General features: G+C 38.3%; 1 protein-coding gene across 1 annotated transcript in view; it reads left to right on the top strand.

Annotated features, from left to right (window-relative positions):
- The window catches only part of ass1 (argininosuccinate synthase 1), a 40,837-nt gene that overhangs the window by 7,504 nt on the left and 12,411 nt on the right, over window positions 1–20,922 (top strand). Inside the window, exons 9-11 of the mRNA XM_089020293.1 lie at window positions 10,557–10,647; window positions 18,244–18,328; window positions 19,382–19,446. Coding sequence (XP_088876419.1) covers window positions 10,557–10,647; window positions 18,244–18,328; window positions 19,382–19,446 — 241 coding nt within the window. The remainder of the gene's footprint in view (window positions 1–10,556; window positions 10,648–18,243; window positions 18,329–19,381; window positions 19,447–20,922) is intronic.

Below are 20,922 nucleotides of genomic sequence, written 5' to 3'. Positions count from 1 at the left end.
TCTGGAGCAAGGCAGTTTGTGAAGGAGTATCCTGACGTGATGTCACGAATAAGGGGGCGGGACTGTTTCTAGCTCATTTTATGGCAGTTTTGGGACACTTTAAGTCATTTTTATTGGTGTTTTGCATTTGACTGAAAATATCAGCCTGCGTGTTTCGGATATTTTAGATGCTATAAAACGTTTTTCTGATGTCAGTTAGGAAACAAAAAAATGGTGTCGGTTGTCCCACAGGAATATTAGCACACCACACAAGCGCCCCCAGAGACAGAATTTTGCTGGAGAGACTTTGTGTGAATTTTGCCGGGCGGTCAGAGATGACTCCGGTCCATCCAGGTTGCCCTCTGCGACCCATAAAAGCTCCCATCGCACAGCATCGCCCATGTCTGGATGTGTCACGCCTCACCCAGGGTCCTCGCCGAGGCCCTGGGAAGAGTCGCGGACACACAGACACTGACTTGTCGTCAGTGACGCTTCGACTAATTCCCGATTTCATGGGAGCCGACAAGAGGGGGTCGGGGGTGGGGGTGGTAGGGAAGAGGTTAGGGCATCGCGCCCAGCTGGGGCCTCCTGAGTTCCAACTTGGGGCTGCTCATTGTTCCGGTGGTCTTGCGCTGCCGCAGGCTGCGACGTGGGAGGGGAGCTATTTCACCGTGACACCGTGACACCAAAATGTCACCAGTAACAGTAAAGTACAAAGAAACGGCGCGCCCAGACAGATGAGTCGACCTCGTCCTCCCGATGGACGGGGTGTCACAAAGCGGCTGAAGGGTCCCGCCTTGCACTGTACCCCCTCTGCCCCCCCCCATGAGAGCTCTCAAACGCTTGATAAACGTTTTGAAAGCAATGAAAGGTGAAAAAAAAAATATGATGATAGCATTGTTTCATTCACAATAATAATACATTTAATTTCTAAGCGCCTTTCAAAACTCTCAAGGACACTTTACAGTCGCATAATTTTTTTTGTGCTGGTGAGCAGCGGCAGCCATTTGCGCCAGCGTTCACTCTACTCGAAAGTAACGCAGCGGCAAAGTTATGAAAGGGAAAGGAAAGAAAGAAAACAACAAAAAACTACATAACAAATAATATGACAACACAAATTATTTTCAATTGATTTTATTCGATTTATTAATTGAATGGATTTTCTAGAACATGAATTAGTTCACAAATTGAAAAGTGTGATGGGGAGCGCCATTCCCAAATTTCGTTCGTATTTTTTTTTTTTTTTTTTGCGGACGGGTGCCGATAAAGCGCTGGTCAGCCCTCTGGTAATATTTTTTTTCCATTCCACAAGGGGGCAGCATTTGCCTTTTGTCCATGTTAGTGCTTTGTTCCTGCTTCAGCTGTTGTTAAAGCGCAATATACACCAATGTGTATGTATTTGATTGTATTTTGTACATCCACCCCCATTTCAAGCTCAGATAACCCCAGACCCATATAATTTAGGAATTAACACTTTTTTTTTCTGTGAAAGAAAAGAGTCTAAGGTTTTTATGCTGAATTGAATGTTGATGTAGTCCTAAAAGTCAATATTCTGTGTGTCCTGCCAAGTTGAGTGAACATGACAAAAACCCTGGCACTGGAGTGGACACATTTTGCACATCCGTCTGGCAGTGAATGAGTTAATGTGCGATTGGATCATTCTGAATGCGGTCTATAGAAGGGAAGTTTATTTTTACTTTGTCTCTTTAATATTATTTTCTCCCATATTGAATTGTAGCAGTTTTGCTCTCCAAATTGACGAGAAGTTTTAAACTATCACCCCAAACCCACTCGCACTGGCTGATTGACCCAAAAGGTCATCTTAAGCCGATATCTCATCTCTGCATCAGTCCTTCTTTCCTCCAGTTACCGCCCTCAAGGCAGTGGACCAAACTTCACAACACCCCTTCACCCTCCTACCCCCTTTCCACCTGTGGCACAAAATACTCCTACTCACACGACCCACCCCCCACTCTACCCCCACTTCCCCCCTTTTTTTTTGCTTGTCACACTTAAACGAGGAAATGTCCTAATGGTCGATCATATGTTCTACTCTAGATAACAGCCCAACAGAGTTCAGGTTACTCTGCAATTAAAAGTGTGACTCCTTCCTGATGGCATTTAACACAAAGACCCTGCTAACCCCCCCGGCAGCACCCCTCCCCCCCCTCCCATCCTCATCCGATTGACTACTTGAGTTTGTCAGCCATTTTCCATAATGTCTGAAGAGGAAAGCATACATGTTTGGAATCGATTAAAGAATTTATTCCGTGCCAATTTGAGACAACATTGCGGGGAAATGTATCACCAAAAAAGAGGCAGAAAATGGCGACCAAGCTCCGTGTGAGCAATTAATCAGCCCGTTTCCACAGGCTGATAAATTCCTTACATGGAGCTTGGTCGCCCTCTTATGGCTCTTTTCGGTGCAACATGACGTTTTCAGACCAAACAAGTACGGCAAAATATATTGACGTGATGGAAGGACAATGTGTCCTTTTTTTGGACAGGGGCGTTCCTTCAGTGACGTCACGTACGGACTCGTCACCAACTGTCAAAAACAAGACTTCCGGAATATTCTGTCTTAAAACGTAAAATATAGCTATATGCGGTGGAATCTTTGTGAAATACGCTCAGTAGAAGTCATTTGAAGCCATTTTACAAATTATGGACACAACTTGTCCAGAGACGTCCGTTGTCCTTTAAAAAAAAAAAAACAATGAAAACTCCAATTTTATTATCACCGTTGGACACATGTGTCAAAGTCAAGGCCCAGGGGCCAAATCCGGCCCGCCACATCATTGTTTTCGGCCCACGAAAGCCAATCAAATGGTTCATGCTAAAATCCTAACCAAAATGTCATATTTTTGGCTGTAACCCACAATAAAAGTCATTATTCTTGACTTCAGATTTGAAAACTAGTTATTCATTATTTTTTTCAGCAAAAAATAACTTTGACACCCCTGCCGTTGGATATCGTCTTCTTGCACGCGAGCAGTCAAAGGAACGGCAGGGGCAGGGGGGGGGGGGTTATGAAGGGGGCTCCACCACCCCCTCAGGCAGCCTGACACTCGTCCACGAGTCATTAAAACATCAACTCACTCTTAATTATAGCTTCTCTGAGTGAACCCCCACACCCTCCCCACTCTTACCCGCTTTGTTCTTGGTGATGCGGAAGTGCACGGACCACCGCTTTGCGTTGACCAGAAGTAAAAGGGCGTAACGACCGGTGGGTGTCTCGGTTCACCTGGAGGAAATGCAAAACGTGTTTTTCGGTCGCAATGGATAGTTGGAAAAACATGGATGGGGGAGATGCAGAAGAGCGCCTGTAGGGGGGGTGGACGGGGTTGCAGTAAGTGGAAGTTTGTTGGAATAAGTGAGGCTTTGAAGCAAAAAAAGGTCAACGTTTTGGGTCTTTGCGCTTAACTTCGCCTTCGGGCGTGCGCGGGGTGACCTGTAATACTTAGACCAGTCATTACCAAATTCTGCGCTGTGACACTTTCGGAGATTGGCCACTTTTGTTTCATTTGTCAGAAAAATTGCTCCTTTACAACAACTGTCTCTGTCGACGACGTATAATTGACATACGTAACGGTTACCGTGTTTATAAGGCGCACCCAAAAGCCTTGATTTTCTACAAAAGATAACCTTGCGCCTTATACGCCGGTGCACTTTATATGTGAAGTAATATTAAGCCACAACAGGTGTCGCAACTAATTTAGCAACTCCATTTCCTCCTTGTAGAAGAACTCGTGCGTAACCTCAGCCTCTACTGTAGCACCTTGTAATGGAGTGTGCCTTATTTGGGAAACTTTTCTAACAAAAAATATGAAAGGATTAAATTGACCCCTTAACATAATATGAGGGGTAAAGCTCTATATTAGGTATTAGCTATCTATTAGCTATATATAATAAAGTCTTGTTATATCGATATTGGTTATATCGATAGTACTGCTTATTACGATACTATTTCTATGAACTCAAGGAGAAAATTACATGCCACAGGATTGGATATATCGATAGTCCGGTTATATCGATATAACCAGACTTTACTGTAGTTGTGTAGAGTTCATACTGTAGACTTGTTAAGTAATTTACAACAGATTCTTTTCTTGCAGACAGTGGCTTTTTAGGTCTTCAATTACCTTACATATTTCGGCGTATACTTCCGCCTTCGTCAGAGTGTCATGGGCTGAAAAAGGCGCATCACAACAACATCCGTGACACTCTTGACGAAGACGGAAGTATACGCTGAAACATGTAAGGTAATTGAACACCTAAAAAAGGCACTGTCTGTAAGAAAAGAATCTGTTGTAAATTAAAATTATTAGCTATATAGCTAGTTAGCTTTCTAGCGATTTGAGTGAACCCTGGCACGTGTGGCTGCCGCTGCTCACCCACAGAAAAACCAATCGTGTGACTGTAGTAGAGGTTTTTTTTTGTAGAGAGTTTTGCAAAAAGCTTATAAGTGAAATGTATTGTATTATATTTGGGAAAAAAACTCATTCATTGAAAGTGCGCCTTATATATGAAAAATGTTTGAAAATACACCATTCATTGGGGGTGCGCCTTATCCACCGGAAATTACGGTACTTGTTTTTGTATTTAGTTTCTCAAAAAATGGTCGTTTATTTCTGAAAATAAGGCCAAAATATTGCACGAAAACCTCAAAAGAACAAATGTTTTAAAGAAGGAAAATTGGTAATTTTGGTGCGTCTTATATAAGTGAAATGTTTGAAAATTTACCATTCATTGGGGGTGCGCCTGATACTCCGGTGCGCCTTATACCCCGGACAATACGGTAAATGCGCTTCTGATTGAATGTACAGCATCAAACTGTGTGTCCACCTGTTGGAAATTTATATAACAAAATGTCACAACAATAACAATAAATTTAAGTGCCATCGCCGATATTTTAATTGCTTGTAAATCCATATTTATCCCATCCAGGTACGATGGATGAAAATCAAAGATGATAGAGAAACTTTCGATTGTCAGGATGATTTTTGTCACGGGCTACATTTTAGTTCCTGTTGCCCTTGAGGCCTTTTATGAATTTTGGGACATCATATAAATACAGGTAACATCCAATTTACGACCGAGTTCCGTTCCGACCAAACGGTCGTAAGTCAAAATGGTCGTAAGTCGAATTCCATTCAAAATGTTGAATAGCGACTCGGAGGCTAAATGACTCGCAAACTCTCCCTCTTAAAATGTTAAAAATAGGGTCTGGAGGTCATGGTCGCAAGTACGGGTGGTCGTAAGTTGAGCCGGTCGTAAGTCGGACGTTATCTGTATATGCAGCGCCGCAAAAATGATGAAAAGCTATTTTAAAATCCAGAATCAAGACTAATTACTGTTATTTTAGAATCCGTATGCTAAATTGAAAATGCGGTTAACACTTTAGCAATCATCATATAACTTGACGACTTTGATTTGCTTTCGGAGGGCCGCATAAAACCACGTGACGGCCCAGATCAGGCCCTTGGGCCTTGTTTTTGACACCCGTGTCCAAATCTTAGCCCTTACATGAAACAGTACTCGCTTTATGTGCCACTTTTGTTTGCCGGTGTGCTGTGAAATGTTTTCAAATGTAAAATATGTGCCTTGTATGTGCCAAGTAAGGTTAAGAAACTGAGGGTATAGCCAAGAAATCTGGGCAGCTGGACGAAAATTCTAAAGTACTCTAGGCAAGTTTTGGCATCTAGCGTCAACTCTTAAAGACAAATGTTTGGAAGCGAACACCAAATATAAACATCTCCCCAGCCCATGATGCGGATATATATTTTTTTTGGTATAACTTTTCCACGTTTGCATTTGCAAGCGAGGCCAGAAACGTAGTGATTTAAGCGTCATTTCCGAACCATTGCACTAAGGATTTATTTTTTTCTGTCAACTCTCGCTTTGGTGAAACCCCGCCCCTCCTCGTTTCTCCCTGAACGCCGCCCGCCGCCTCTTTAGGCCCCGTTGGCTTCGATTGAAAATCAATGAGGCACGTAATATGTGGAAAGATAGAAATTTACTTGCTTTAAGTTCATGCGTCAGCCCTCTCCATGGCACTATGGGCCTCGTTTAGCACAACAATGTGGCCCAATGCGAAGGCTGCCAAAGGAGTTGCTCTGTGCGACATGATGGTGCGCTTCACGCACCATTTGCCACCAATACCCGACCCCCTCCGCTGCTGCCTCCCACCTTTTCGATCTCTACCTTTCCCCTCCTCTGCTCTCCCGGGGCCACGGCTTTGGGACAAGTCCACCTGCGGGGGGTTTCAATTGAAATGCATTGATCTTCAAACACTGCAAACAAGCCCGTTCCCTCACTTTTTCCCATTTTTTTTTTTTGTCTTTGTATCAAGCCACTCTAAAGTGTGCGCTGCCATTTTATGGCGTTATGTTCACATTTGAATATTTAGGGCTGGCATGTCCATATTTGGAATTGTCTCTTTTTTTTTTCTTCTGGCAAATACCTGGAAAATTCACCAATTTCCCAAAGGTCACTTGTTGATGATTTATGTATCAAATAAGTAGATAAAAATAATAATAATAACTAAAAATTAGATATGTTAATGAATTAATAAACTGATAAATACGCAGACAAATTACCTACATAAATATACATATAAATAAATACATGCATTAATGCATGCATAAATAAATACATAACTACATAAATAAATTCAGTAATTAATAAACTGATAAATAAGCAGACAAATTACCTACATAAATATACATATAAATAAATACATGCATTAATGCATGCAATAAATAAATACATAACTACATAAATAAATTCAGTAATTAATAAACTGATAAATAAGCAGACAAATTACATAAATAAATACACAAACAATGCATGCATAAATATTTACATACATACCCACATAAATAAATTCATAATTCAATACATCCATGCATAAATACATTCATAAATTAATAAACTGAGAAATAGCATACAAACTACATTAATAAATACATACATAAAAATAAATATAAATAAATAAATACATGCATTAATGCATGCATAAATAAATACATAACTACATAAACAAATTCAGTAATTAATAAACTGATAAATAAGCAGACAAATTACATAAATAAATACACAAACAATGCATGCATAAATATTTACATACAAACCCACATAAATAAATTCATAATTCAATACATACATGCATAAATAAATACATTCATAAATTAATAAACTGAGAAATAAATAGCATACAAATTACATAAATAAATACATACATAAAAATAAATATAAATAAATACATACATGCATGCTTGCATAAATAAATACATAACTACATAAATTCAGCAATTAATAAACTGATAAATAAATAAGCAGACAAATTACATAAATAAATACACAAATAAACAAATAAATGCCTGCATAAATATATACATACATACCCACATAAATTCACAATTCAATACATGCATGCATAAATAAATACATTCAAGAATTAATAAACTGAGAAATAAATAGCATGCAAATTACATAAATACATACATAAAAATAAATACTAAATAAATAAATACATAACTAGATAAATACATTTCGGAATTAATAAACTGATAAATAAATAAGTGGACAAATTACATAAATACAGAAATAAACAAATAAATGCATGCATAAATAAATACACATACATACCCACACAAATAAATTAATAATTCATTAAATGCATAAGAACATAAATAAACTGATAGATAAATAGCATACAAATTACATAAATAATAAATACACACATATAAATAAATACATAACTACATAAATACATTTACGACTTAATAAACTGCTGAATAAATCAGCAGGCAAATTACATAAATAAATACCTGAATAAATAAAAATAAATGCATAAAAATAAGTAAATACATGCATGCATAAATAAATACGTAGCTACAGAAATAAATGCACAAATAAATAAATACATGCATGCGTAAATAAACAAATATAACACTACGTAAATAAATTCATGAATAAATAAATGAATAATCAAATTAGTGGATACATACATAGGTAAATAAATACATACATAAATGCGATGTGATCCTTGAAAAATGACATGAAAATGTCTCCACTAAGACCGATCTACATAAAATGGGGTGGACATGGTGGTCGATCATTAATAATAATAATAATAATAATAATAATAATAATAATAATATTTCATTTCTATGAAGAGGGTTCCTCTCAAATGTTTAATTGCAACATTACAATGCCCTTGCGCCTCAAATTGACTTGTGGAACTTTGACTTTAATCAAGCTTTCACTTTAATCACAACCTTGTAAATAAAATTCAGCCCATCACGATCATCCTCCCCCCCCAAAAAAAGGCTTTTTCAGGTCGCTCAGTCACCCGACTGCTGTTCACTCATTTGCCATCTTTTAGACTGCTGAGGCATAAAATTCCACATAGGTTGACACTTCTTCTCTGTCAATTTTGGGTGTTTAGTTAAAAGGAAAAAAGCGTTTCAGATGCTCGTTTTCACCTCACTGACGAATGCCGATTAAGTTATTGTATGATGATTCCGATGTCTGGTAAAGCTTTCCATTTAAATGCACTCAATAGTTATTTTGCATAGCAGCCCTACAATTTGCCACCACTCGGAGGAAAACCGTCCTGTGGCTATGTAATTGTTGGCGGGAAGCGCCGAGACGACTTGGAGATGCAAACATCTGACAGCCGGGACAACTTGAGTCAATTTTAGTTGTGTTGGGGTCTCCATTTGGAGCGAGGAAAGTGAAAAAATAGGAAGGACTCGTCAGGCAGAAAATTGGAGACGGAAGATGAAAGCGGTGTCAAAAGGAGAAAAAAAATATATGCAGACAAAAAAAAAAAAAAAAACTAACAAACACGTACATCATCTAAAATCCCTACTCTCCAAAATGTTTGTTGGTTACGTTTGTCCTCACCAAATGCATCCAAGCGTGCCTTATGGACCTTGTTTTGTGAACTGGGGCACATAATAGAGTCTCTCCCAAACCAGAAGCTAACAGCTAGCTTTTTCTTTATTATTATATATTTTTTGAATAGTTGATGTAAATTCATAGGAGCCTCTTCCAAAAGAAAATATTTGCGATATGTGCTGTGTCTGGTATGAGCAAAGCTGTCTCCACAACAAACAGCAGTTTGGCAGTCATTGAATCCCCCCCTCCCCCCAAAAAAAGACAAAACAAAAACAACCATTGCTTGTTTCAAACTGTTTCTTGCCACTCCCAGCTTGTCTAAAGTGAAACTAAATATATAAACAAAGAGAATTACATATTATGTACTTTAAACAGCCACATTACTTCTGCAGCATAACTAACACAGATGGTGTCCAAACTACGGCCTGGCGGCCATTTGCGGCCCGCCATCAATTTTTCAATGGACTGCACCATAAGTAAATAAATAAGCAAGTAAATAAGCATGTAAATAAGCACGTCAATAAGCACGTAAATTAGCAAGTACATAAGCCAGTAAATAAGCCAGTAAATGGGCAAGTAAATAGGCAAGTAAATAGGCAAGTAAATAGGCAAGTAAATAAGCAAGTAAATAAGCAAGTACATTAGCAAGTACATAAGCAAGTAAATTAGCAAGTAAATTAGCAAGTAAATAAGCACGTAAATAAGCACTTAAATAAGCACGTAAATAAGCACGTAAATTAGCAAGTACATTAGCAAGTACATTAGCAAGTAAATTAGCAAGTAAATTAGCAAGTAAATTAGCAAGTAAATAAGCAAGTACATTAGCAAGTAATTAGCAAGTACATTAGCACGTAAATAAGCACGTAAATAAGCACGTAAATTAGCACGTAAATAAGCAAGTAAATTAGGCAAGTAAATAAACCAGTAAATAAGCCAGTAAATACCCAAGAAAACAAGCAAGTAAATAAGCAAGAAAACAGGCAAGTAAACAAGCAAGTAAATAAATAGGTAATTAAATAGGTAAATAAATAGGCAAACACATCAGTCAACACATCAGTAAATAAATAGATACATAAATAGATACATAAATACATAAATAGATAAATAAATGAAAAACAAAGAGCTGTATATGTGACATTGTGCTCTAAGATTAAGATTCAAAAATTGAAACTAGGCAGAGTAAAAAGGGAACGCCACTCTCTCATAACATCGTAAGGAAAAACAAAAATGGTGGAGCAGCATTTATAGATCAGACCTACCAGTAACAATCACTGTCATATTCTTTATCTACTTCAAATATTTTTTTTTTGGGGGGAATGGGAGGTTACCAATTCCAATACTTGGCAAAATTAAAATAAAATTCCAATCAATTCAGACTCAACAGCGACTGACTCAAGCTGTCCTGTGACTCAAATACCGATAAAGCGCAATAAGAAGACGATAGTTGGAGTTCGCTGTACTAAAGTGCAGTGAAATAAGAAACATTGATTTTTTTTTCTCCCCCTCCCTTTCCCCCCCTCCCGACATTTTCAAGTAACTACTTTTCACGCTTCATCATCTCCTTTCTTCGACTAGCCGTGTGTCAATTTCACACGAAGAATCTTCTTCTGTGATGAGGTCTCGGAATGGTTGTTGTTCAGTTCTTAGTTTTTTTTTATGTCCTATTCCAGAACCACGCTCCAGCTGACCTCTATCAAATGACCAAGAACCCAGAAGACGCGCCCTCCACTCCTGACGTACTGGAACTGGAGTTCAAAAACGGTTTGTGTAGATTTTGACAGTTCACCCTTTTGGACATAAATACAGTGAGACCTCAACTTACAAACACCTTAACTTACAAACGTCAAATTTATGAAAATTAAACCTTATTTCTTTCATTACAATACAATAGCACATGTATTATACATAGAATAAGGTATGTTGTGTGTAGTTTTAAAGCTTATTTAGTTAAAGTATATTTTATGGAAACCCGGGAACGGATTATTCCCATTTTAATGGTTTCCTATGGGAAAATGTTTTTTGAGATACACACTTTTCGCCTTACACACTCTGTCTGGGAACCAATTAAGTTCGTAAGTTGAGGTCTCGCTGTAATTGATTGGCGCAATGCAAACATATCCCCAAATTTTGATTAGCATTTAACTCATTCACTGCCATTCAGGTATTGAAAATATGACATAAAGCGCCATTCCATAGTTTGTTCTGGTTTTCTTGCTGGGGTGCCGATAAAGCGCTGGTGAGACATCTGTCATTGTTTTTTTCCCTTCCAGCATGCCCCTCTTTGCGATTGAATGTTGATATATATATATATATATATATATATATATATATATATATGAAATAATTAACTCATTCACTGCCATTCACAAATGTATTTGAGAATTGAAAATATGAAGTAGAGCGCCATTCCTGATTTTTCATGTTTGGGTGCCGATAAAGTGCTTGCCATGGCCTCTGGCAATATTTTTTCTTTTCCTCAAGGGGCAGCATTTCCCTTTTTTTCCATGTTAGCGCTTTTGTTCCAGCTTCAGCTGTTGTTAAAACGCTATATAAACCAATATGTATGTATTACATTGTATTTTGGACAGCTGCCCTCATTTTAAGCTCATAACTCCAGACCCATATAATTTAGGAATTAACTATTTTTTTTCTGATGAAAGAATAGAGTTGAAGATTTCTTATGCTGCATTGAATGTTTATGTAGTCCTGAAACTCAGTATTTCTAAAGTGACCTTGAGAGTTTTGAAAGGCGCTTAAAATGACATTTATTATTATTATTATTATTATTATTATTATTATTATTATTTATTATTGTTATTGTTATTAGTAGTCATATTATTATTGTTTTTGTGATTATTATGATAATTATGATTATTATTATGACGATTATTATGATTATGGTTATTATTATTACGATGATGATTGTGATGATGATGATGATTATTATCTCATCTCTCATGTCATTTTCCGTACCGCTTATTCCTCATTAGGGTCGCGGATGATGATGATGATGATTATTATTATTATTATTCTGTGGGTCATGATATTCGTTCGGTTTTTGCACTTGTCTGGCAGTGAATGAGTTAAAAAAAACATTCTTATTGGAATATTTTTTTTCGTACAAATGCCTCTACAAAAAAATAATCTTCCTCATATGCAGTTCATTCATTCATCCATTCATCTGTCTATTCATGTATTTATTAGTACATTTATTAATTTATGTAGACATTTATTATTATTATGATTATTATTATTATGTATTTATTTTGCACGCTTCCCTTTTGAAGTCGTTTGTCTCAAGCGTTGACGTCCGGCCTGTCAGCCACTCTTGTTACTTAACATCAGCCGCTGTCACCGCAGGGCTTCTGCTCCCACACTGACCCCCTTTTGCCACTTTATCACCACTGACCACCCAGACTCACTATGCCCAACCTCACCGCATTTTCCGGCTATAAACCTGCCTTGTTTTTGCCGCGGGGCACACACACACACACACACACACACACATGCACGCACAAGCCGGAAGTCTTGCTAATATGTCGGCACCCCCCCGAGGGAGACGCTCATTAGATATGTTGGGGCTGCAATAGTGGAAAGTGTCACATGTTTGCGCAAAGCCAAAATGGCCGAAAACATCCTAGCCGCGGGGCAAATAGCACAGATGTCTTTTCCTCTCCCAGCGGATGAGGAGGTGGTGGACACTATCGCAAATTATCCGGGTGGTGTTATTCAATGAGCCTAAGTACACATTTGGAATGAGAAAAAAAATCTAGATAAATTACAAGTACACAAAAAAAAAAATGTCACATTAACTGACTCACTGCCATTCACAAATTTATGTGGCAATAGAAAATATGACGTAGAGCGCCATTCCCGAATTAATTGAGGTGTAGTTTTTTTTTTTCTTGCTTGGGTGCCGATAAAACGCTTGCCAGACCTCTGGTCATATTTTTTGTTATTTTCCACAAGGGGGCAGACTTCCCTTTTTTCCATGTTAGCGCTTTGTTCCAGCTTCAGCTGTTGTTAAAGCTCTATATCACAAGTGTCAAAGTCAAGGCCTGTGGGCCAAATCCGGCCCACCACATCATTTTTTTCGGCCCGCGAAAGCAAATCAAACTTGTTAAATTCCATGATGATTGCTAAAATCTGAGCCAAAATTTCATATTTTTGGATGTCAACCACAATAAGTCATTATTCTTGACTTCAGATTTGAAAACGAGTTATTCATTAATTTGCTGTGTGCTCTATATGTAATATTTGAAGGGATTTAAACATTCTAATGGGTTCCCCAAATTCATAACAGCCCTCGAGAGGAAACCATAACTACAATGCGGCCCGCGGCAAAAAAATGACTTTGACACCCCTGCTCTATATGAACCAATATACAGGTAACATCCGACTTACGACCCAGTTCCGTTCTGACCAAACGGTCGTAAGTCGAAACGGTCATAAGTCGAAATCCATTCAAAATGTTGAATAGAGACTTGGAGGCTAAATGACTTCCTGATTATTCAGCGCGAGTCTTAAAACGTAAAATATAGCTATATGCCGTGGAATCTTTCTAAAAATCATTTGAAGTGATTTTACAAATTATTGACGCAACGTGTCTAGAGGTGTCGGTTGTCCTTTAAGTTAATGGTCGTCGTAACTTGACGCGTGTGTGTGTTTTTTTTATAAATAAAATGTAATACATTTGCCTCTCACTATACGTTAATGACATTTATGGATTAACATAGGTACAATATTTATTCTAAATAATAATTTCTTGACCATTATTGTGAAGTTTGATCATCGCTTTATAATAATAATAATAATAATAATAATAATAATCTCCTGATGATCATTCATGGCATATACAGTTGTTAGCTACCCTAAATTTGCCCCCATATGTTTGACTCATGTCACCCGATGCGAGCCGCAAAATCCACCCCCCAAAAACAAAAACAAAAAAAAAATCTTCCCAGCCCTATGCGCAGTTTTCACCCGTATTCTTTTTGGCTTTTTTTATGAAGCGTCCTGTGACAAAAGCTGTTTTAGTTGTCCACACAAAGACCCCCGAGCCTGCTCCTCCCTCTGAGCACAAGAATGTTTTCACTTCAACCCAACCCACCTCCTTCTCCACCTCCCTCCCTCCCTCCCGCCGCCTTTTTCATCCCTACTTTTTCTCAAGTTTTCTCACTGATTAAAAAAAAAGAATATTTAACAACAATTCCATTCCCCCTCCCTGTACTTTCCCCTCTCATTTTTTCTCTCCATCCCACCCGCCTTTGACGCCAATGAAATAAGAGAGGAAAGCATTGACAGAGAGGAAAAAAAAAATGTAAAGCAGTAATTTTTCCTACAACTGTGTCTGCGCGCCTATTGTCTGCACTATTTGGCTGCTGGGGGGAAAAAGAGAAAAAAAATAATAATAAAGAATCGCGAGGAGAAAAGAGAGAGCGCCGTATCGGTGAATGATGTGAGCGGCAGAATGATGGAGAGAGCGAGCAAAATGCACCAAAAAGGGCCAACCCCAAACTCCCACGTTCGTCTGTTTAATTTATTTGAACTTTTAATCTAATTATTAGCGATGTGAGAGGAGGAGGAGGGGGGGGGGGTCATCATAAACCCTCTCCTGCATTTTTTTTGCTATCATGGGAGAGTAGCAAGATTCCCGCGATATGCGAATGACACGTCAACAAAACCCTGTCCAAGAATATTTGTCAAGTACTTTATGTGTCAGGACCCCTCCCTATCTATTATAATTATAATACTACTACTACTAATAATAATACATTTCATTTATCAGCGCCTTTCAAAACTGTCAGTCACTTTCCAGTCACAGGATCAGTTTTTCTGTGGGTGAGCAGCGGCAGCCACACGCGCCGGCGTTCACGCAACCGGGAATAACTCAAATAGATCAAGTTAGCTAGCTGGCGAATAGATAACTAATAGATAGTTAGCTAACTGCCTAGTTAGACAGCTAATAGATAGCAAATAGATAGCAAGCCAGGTAGCCAGCAACGGTGACCCCGTTCAACCGGGAATAACTCAAATAGATCAAGTTAGCTAGCTAGCGAATAGATAACTAATAGATAGCTAGCTAACTACCTAGTTAGACAGCTAATAGATAGCAAGCCAGGTAGCCAGCAACGGTGACCCCGTTCAACCGGAATAACTCAAATAGATCAAGTTAGCTAGCTAGCTAATAGATGACTAATAGCTAGCTAGCTAAAATGTAATGTATTATTATTATTATTATTATTATTATTATAGATAGCAAACTAGGTAGCCAGCAACTGTGACCCCGTTCAACCGGGAATAACTCAAATAGATCAAATTAGCTAGCTAGCTAATAGATGACTAATGGCTAGCTAGCTAGCTAATAGATTGCAAATAGATAGCCAGCTAGGTAGCCAACAACGGTGACCCAGTTCAACCGGGAATAACTCAAATAGAGCAAGTTAGCCAGCTAGCTAATAGATGACTAATGGCTAGCTCACTAGCCAGACAGCTAATAGATAGCAAACAGATAGCCAGCCAGCAACGGGGGTCACCGTCGCTGGCTGCCTGGCTGGATATCAACCGGGAATAACTCAAATAGATCAAGTTAGCCAGCCAGCTAATAGATGACTAATAAATAGTTAGCTAGCTAGCTTGTTAGAGAGCTAATAGATAGCAAATAAAGAGCAAACAGATAGCCAGCCAGCAACGGTGACCCCGTTCAACCGGGAATAACTCCAATAGATCAAGTTAGCCATCCAGCTAATAGATGACTAATAAATCATTAGCTATCTAGCTAGCTAGCTAGTTAGACAGCTAATAGATAGCAAATTGATAGGCAGCTAGCTAGGTAGCCCGCAATAGTGACCCCGTTCAACCGGGAATAACTCAAATAGCTCAAGTTAGCCAGCCAGCTAATAGATGACTAATAAATAGTTAGCTAGCTAGTTAGAGAGCTAATAGATATCAAATAAAGCCAGCTAGCCAGCCAGCAACGGTGACCCCGTTCAACTGGGAGATCAAGTTAGCCATAGCTAATAGATGACTAATAAATCATTAGCTAGCTAGCTAGCTAGTTAGACAGCTAATAGATAGCAAATTGATAGGCAGCTAGCTAGGTAGCCCGCAATAGTGACCCCGTTCAACCGGGAATAACTCAAATAGATAAAGTTAGCTAGCTAGCTAATAGATGACTAATGGCTAGCTCGATAGCTAGCTAGCTAATAGATTGCAAATAGATAGCCAGCTAGATAGCCAGCGACGGTGACCGCGTTCAACCGGGTTTTAACAAACGGTTCCGCAAATATTAGCGGTTACAAACTGCTAGCATTTAATCGTAATTGTTTGATAGATAGATACAATGTTAGCCCATCAACCTCCAAGTGTGTGTGGGTGCGGTGTGGGTGTGTGGGTGCGCACCCTCCACATCTGTCTTTAAAGAGCCCCATTAAGCGGCCCGATGACAATGATGGATGCCAAAGTGGGTGTCTCCCGGTCAACAAAATAAACTATTGATGTGTGTATCAGATAGGAAGATTGGTAAGTTGGTCTCTCTCGCGTTCACTCTCACACATACACACACAGCGACAGTGTCAGCGCTAAACAGAGGGCAAGTAACAAAGCTGTGTGTTTAATTGAATTAGGTTAAGGCCGGCCCACAATTTCACAGCTTTCACATGCGCCGAGCCTTTGAATTTATTATCCATTCTTTGTTGTCGCCTCCTTTTGTGAAGCGTTTGAGTTGACCGTTATTGATTTCAATGACTTGTAATGAATACTTGTCACTCGATATTTATTTGAGCTTAAAAGTGTCATGCTGAAACAATTTGTTTTTTTTTTTGTTGAAGGTGAGAGTGGTTGGAGAATGTGTTTAAGCTAACTTAGTCTCGTGAAAAACACTTTCTTTTTGTAGCTTCTAAGATGGCAATAGTTAGAAATAGGTGTCTGCGCCGTTGTGGGTGTGAAGAGTCCGTAACGGTTTATTTGATTGATTATTCCTCACAATAAGCGTTTAGGGAAGTGTTTACGTCATGATCGTGATGATATGAAATAATTAACTCATTCACGAAAATATTCAGGAGTTGAACATATGGCGTAGAGCGCCATTCCCGAATTTTTTCGGCTTTTGTTTTTTCATGCTTGTGTGTCGATAAAGCACTGGCCATGGCCTTTGGAAATGTTTTTCCTTTTCCACAAGGAGGCAGCATTTCCATTTGTTCCATGTTAGCGCTTTGTTCCAGATTCTGTTGTTGTTAAAGCGCTATATAAACCAATATGTATGTATTAGATTGTATTTTGGACAGCGGCCCTCATTTCAAGCGCATATAACTCCAGACCCATATAATTTAGGAATTAACTCTCTTTTTTCTGATGAGAAGAAGAGAGTCTAAGCTTTCTTACCCTGTATTAAATGTTTATCCAGTCCTAAAACTCAGTATTCTGTGAGTCCTGGTATTTGAGTGACAATGACAAAAACCCTGGCACTGGAGTGGACACATTTTAGCACTTGTCTGGCAGTAAATGAGTAAAAAAAACATTCTTATTGGAAATATTATTTTGTACAAATGACTCTGCAGAAAAAATATTCTTCGTCATATGCGATTTATTCATTCATCTGTCTATTTATGGATTGCATTGCATTTTGGACCGTCGCCCTCATTTCAAGCTCATATAACTCCAAACCCATATAATTTAGGAATTAACCATTTTTTTTTCTGATGAAAGAAGAGAGTCTTAAGGTTTCTAACGCTGTATTGAATGTTTATGTAGTTCTAAAACTCAATATTCTGTGGATGCTGGAATTCAAGTGACAATGACAAAAACCCTGGCACTGGAGTGGACACATATTTTGTACGTCTGGCAGTGAATGAGTTAAAATGTAAAATATATATATATTTGTAAAGCTTTAATATGTTTATGCAAGATACTTAGTGTAGAGTGCGCATCACAATGAATGACTTCAAAACAGCACTTCAAGTTATTTTTGTTCACTTATATTTCCATTTAAGTACATTTCCCATATTTCAAATTAAAAAAAGCAGGAAATATATTTTTATCATCTTTTCTCCATCAAGCAAATCAATGAAATGGGTTTTTTTCGTACGTCCGACTGACTTTCTAATGCACGGCTGTGACAGCACGTTTATTCATGCAAATGGCCCTCGCACTTAAGTCCTCGCCGTTGCTATTTCTCGCACCCATAAAGCACGCCGGGAAAAGGTTCTGATGAACTGAGCTCCATTTTTCTTGAATTCTCTGCGACAGCTAAAAAAAAAAAAAACATCTACACTGTAATTATGTACTTCACTTGGGTTATTTGTCATCGTTTTGAAGTATTGAAATAATAAAGTATCACTCCCCCCTCTCTCTTTCCAGGTGTCCCTGTCAAGGTGGTCAGCGTGAAGCAAGGAATCTACAAAGACAGCCCTTTGGATATCTTTTTATTTCTAAATGAAATCGGGTGAGCATTTTTTTTGTAAATAAAAATATTTAATGTAATACAGTAAAGTCTCGTTATATCCATATTGGTTAAATCGATAGTACCACTTATTACGATACTATTTCTATGAACGCGTGCGCGCAGGGTCTGATATATCGATAGTCCCGGTTATATTGATATTTTTTCGGACTCCTGAGAATATCGATATAACGAGACTTTACTGTACTTCATACTTAATGTGTCCAAAATTTCATTTGATATCTTCACATGCTAGTTTTACTTCATTTATTTTTTTATATTTGGATGGAAATGCCTATAACAACAACACATTTAATTTATACGCTCCTTTCAAAACTCTCAGCCACTTTACAGTCACAAGATAAGTACGTTTTCCTGTGGATGAGCAGCGGCAGCCACACTCGCCAGCGTTCACTCAACCCGGAAGTCACTCACATCGAGAGAAAGCTAGCTAGCTAGTTATAGATAGCTAATAGCTAGCTTGCTAATAGCTTGCTCGATAGCTAATTGATAGCAAATAGATAGCTAGCTAGGTAGCCAGATAGGAAGCTAGATCGCGAGATAGCTAGATAAATAAAAGGGAGCGAAGAAAGGAAACTAGCTAGCGAGATAATATATAGCTCATTGGCTAGCTAAATAGCTAATAGAGAGCTGGCTTGATAGCTAGATAGCAAATAGATATCTAGCTAGGTAGATAGCTAGCAAGAGGCCAAATTAAGCTAACCTCTAAAAGGTTTTACTGGTTCGGCTTGAAATTTCACACAAAACCTGACCATATGACTACAGTAAAGTCTCGTTATATCGATATTCAAGGGAGTCCGAAAAAATATCGATATAACCGGGACTATCGATATATATGCATGTAATTTTCTCCGTGCGTGCATAGAAATAGTATCGATATAACCGGGACTATCGATATATCCGATATCGATATAACGAGACTTTACTGTATTTGTTAAGAAAAAAGCAGGAGGTCAAATTGTGTGAAATGTTTGAATTAATATGGAGTGTTATCACGCGATAAATTACATGTCAATATTTTGTGACCCCCTCCAGAGGAAAACATGGAGTGGGTCGCATCGACATTGTGGAGAACCGTTTCATCGGCATGAAGTCCCGAGGTGAAAATAATTTCCTTTTCACATCTTTCTCACTCACACATCTCAATACTTCAAGTTTGTCTTTTCACGTTGGGAGTTTTATGTTATTTTTTTACATAATTTGCAGTTACAGTGATACCTCAGTTTACGAACCCCTTGGTTTACGAACTTTTCGGTTTACGAACGTTAAATTTATGAACATTTTACCTTGCCATACAAACTTTTTTTCGGGATACACACGGAGCGCCACAATGAGTGATGTGTCGTTGGCGAACGAGCCCGTTCTTCTAGCAAGAAAATGGCAGCTGACTGTTTTTGTCCTCTATTCCCCGCCCCCAGTCTTCGGTTAAAGCCACGTGATTGGTCAAGAACGTAGCAGTGAGGGGCTAAACATTAAAGAGACATGCAGACGACAGAGAGAGAGTGATGAAAATGGATAGAAAACAGTGACATTTGGACTTGTTTCAACTTTGATAGTTCAAAGGTCAATAAAACGACTTTGTTATACAGAACAATTTATTTCTTTAATTATAATACCATAGCACATTTTATTATACATAAAATAAGATATATTTTGTGTAGTTTTAAGGCTTAGAGAATTAGAAAGTAGAAAATTGTTTTCTGGGGACCTGTGAACGGATTATTCTCATTTTAATGGTTTCCTATGGGAAATTAATTTTTGGGATACACACTTTTCGCCTTACACACTCTGTCTGGGAGCCAATTTAGTTCGTAAAACCAAGGTATCACTGTATAGACTCCCGTTCCCGTTTAGTATGTGTGTTGTCACTTCATCTCTACATGTGACAAACATGACAAACGATGGAAAATTACCCGACGAATGCTCTGTGATCTCACACACACACACACACACTTTTTCAGCGGCCATGACACAACATTGGCAGGTAGAAATAAGCGAAATGGGAAGCCCATTCTTCACTCCTGCCCCTCTAGTACAAAAGAATGAAAAGGAAGAGCAACCGGGAAAGAGGTGAAGGGCAAGCGCTTGTGTCTAAGTGCTTGAGGAACTCCCACTGAGTGCATTTGACGCCACCTTTCGATACAATAACAAAGAAAGATAAGCGGGCGGCGGATGTCATTCTTATTTTTCTCTATTTTTTTTTTTGTCAGGTTATATTTATTTGTGTCAAACAATTTTTTTTGCCACAGAACAATCAGCCACCCTGCAAAAGCACTGACATTTTTGTGCACAAGCGAAGATTAAAAAAAAACATGTTCTGGACACAGTTAAAAAAGAAAAGCAGGAACGTCAAACCAAATGTTGGGTATTTATTGATGATTTTTTTTTAATATTTAATATATAATATTTCCAGTAAGAATTTTTTTTAACTAATTCACTACCAGACAAGTGCGAAAATGTATCCACTCCAGTGCCAGGGTTATTGTCATTTTTACTTGAATTCCAGGATCCACAGAATATTGTGTTTTGGGCCTATATAAACATTCAGTACAGTGTAAGAAACCTTAGACTCTCTT

The sequence above is a fragment of the Hippocampus bargibanti genome, linkage group LG18 (genome assembly GCF_051943395.1).
Source record: "Hippocampus bargibanti isolate YZ-2025 linkage group LG18, ASM5194339v1, whole genome shotgun sequence".
NCBI classification, from domain to species: Eukaryota; Metazoa; Chordata; class Actinopteri; order Syngnathiformes; family Syngnathidae; genus Hippocampus; species Hippocampus bargibanti.
Note: the sequence above shows the minus strand (reverse complement) of the source record. Positions and strands in the feature narration are given on the sequence as shown.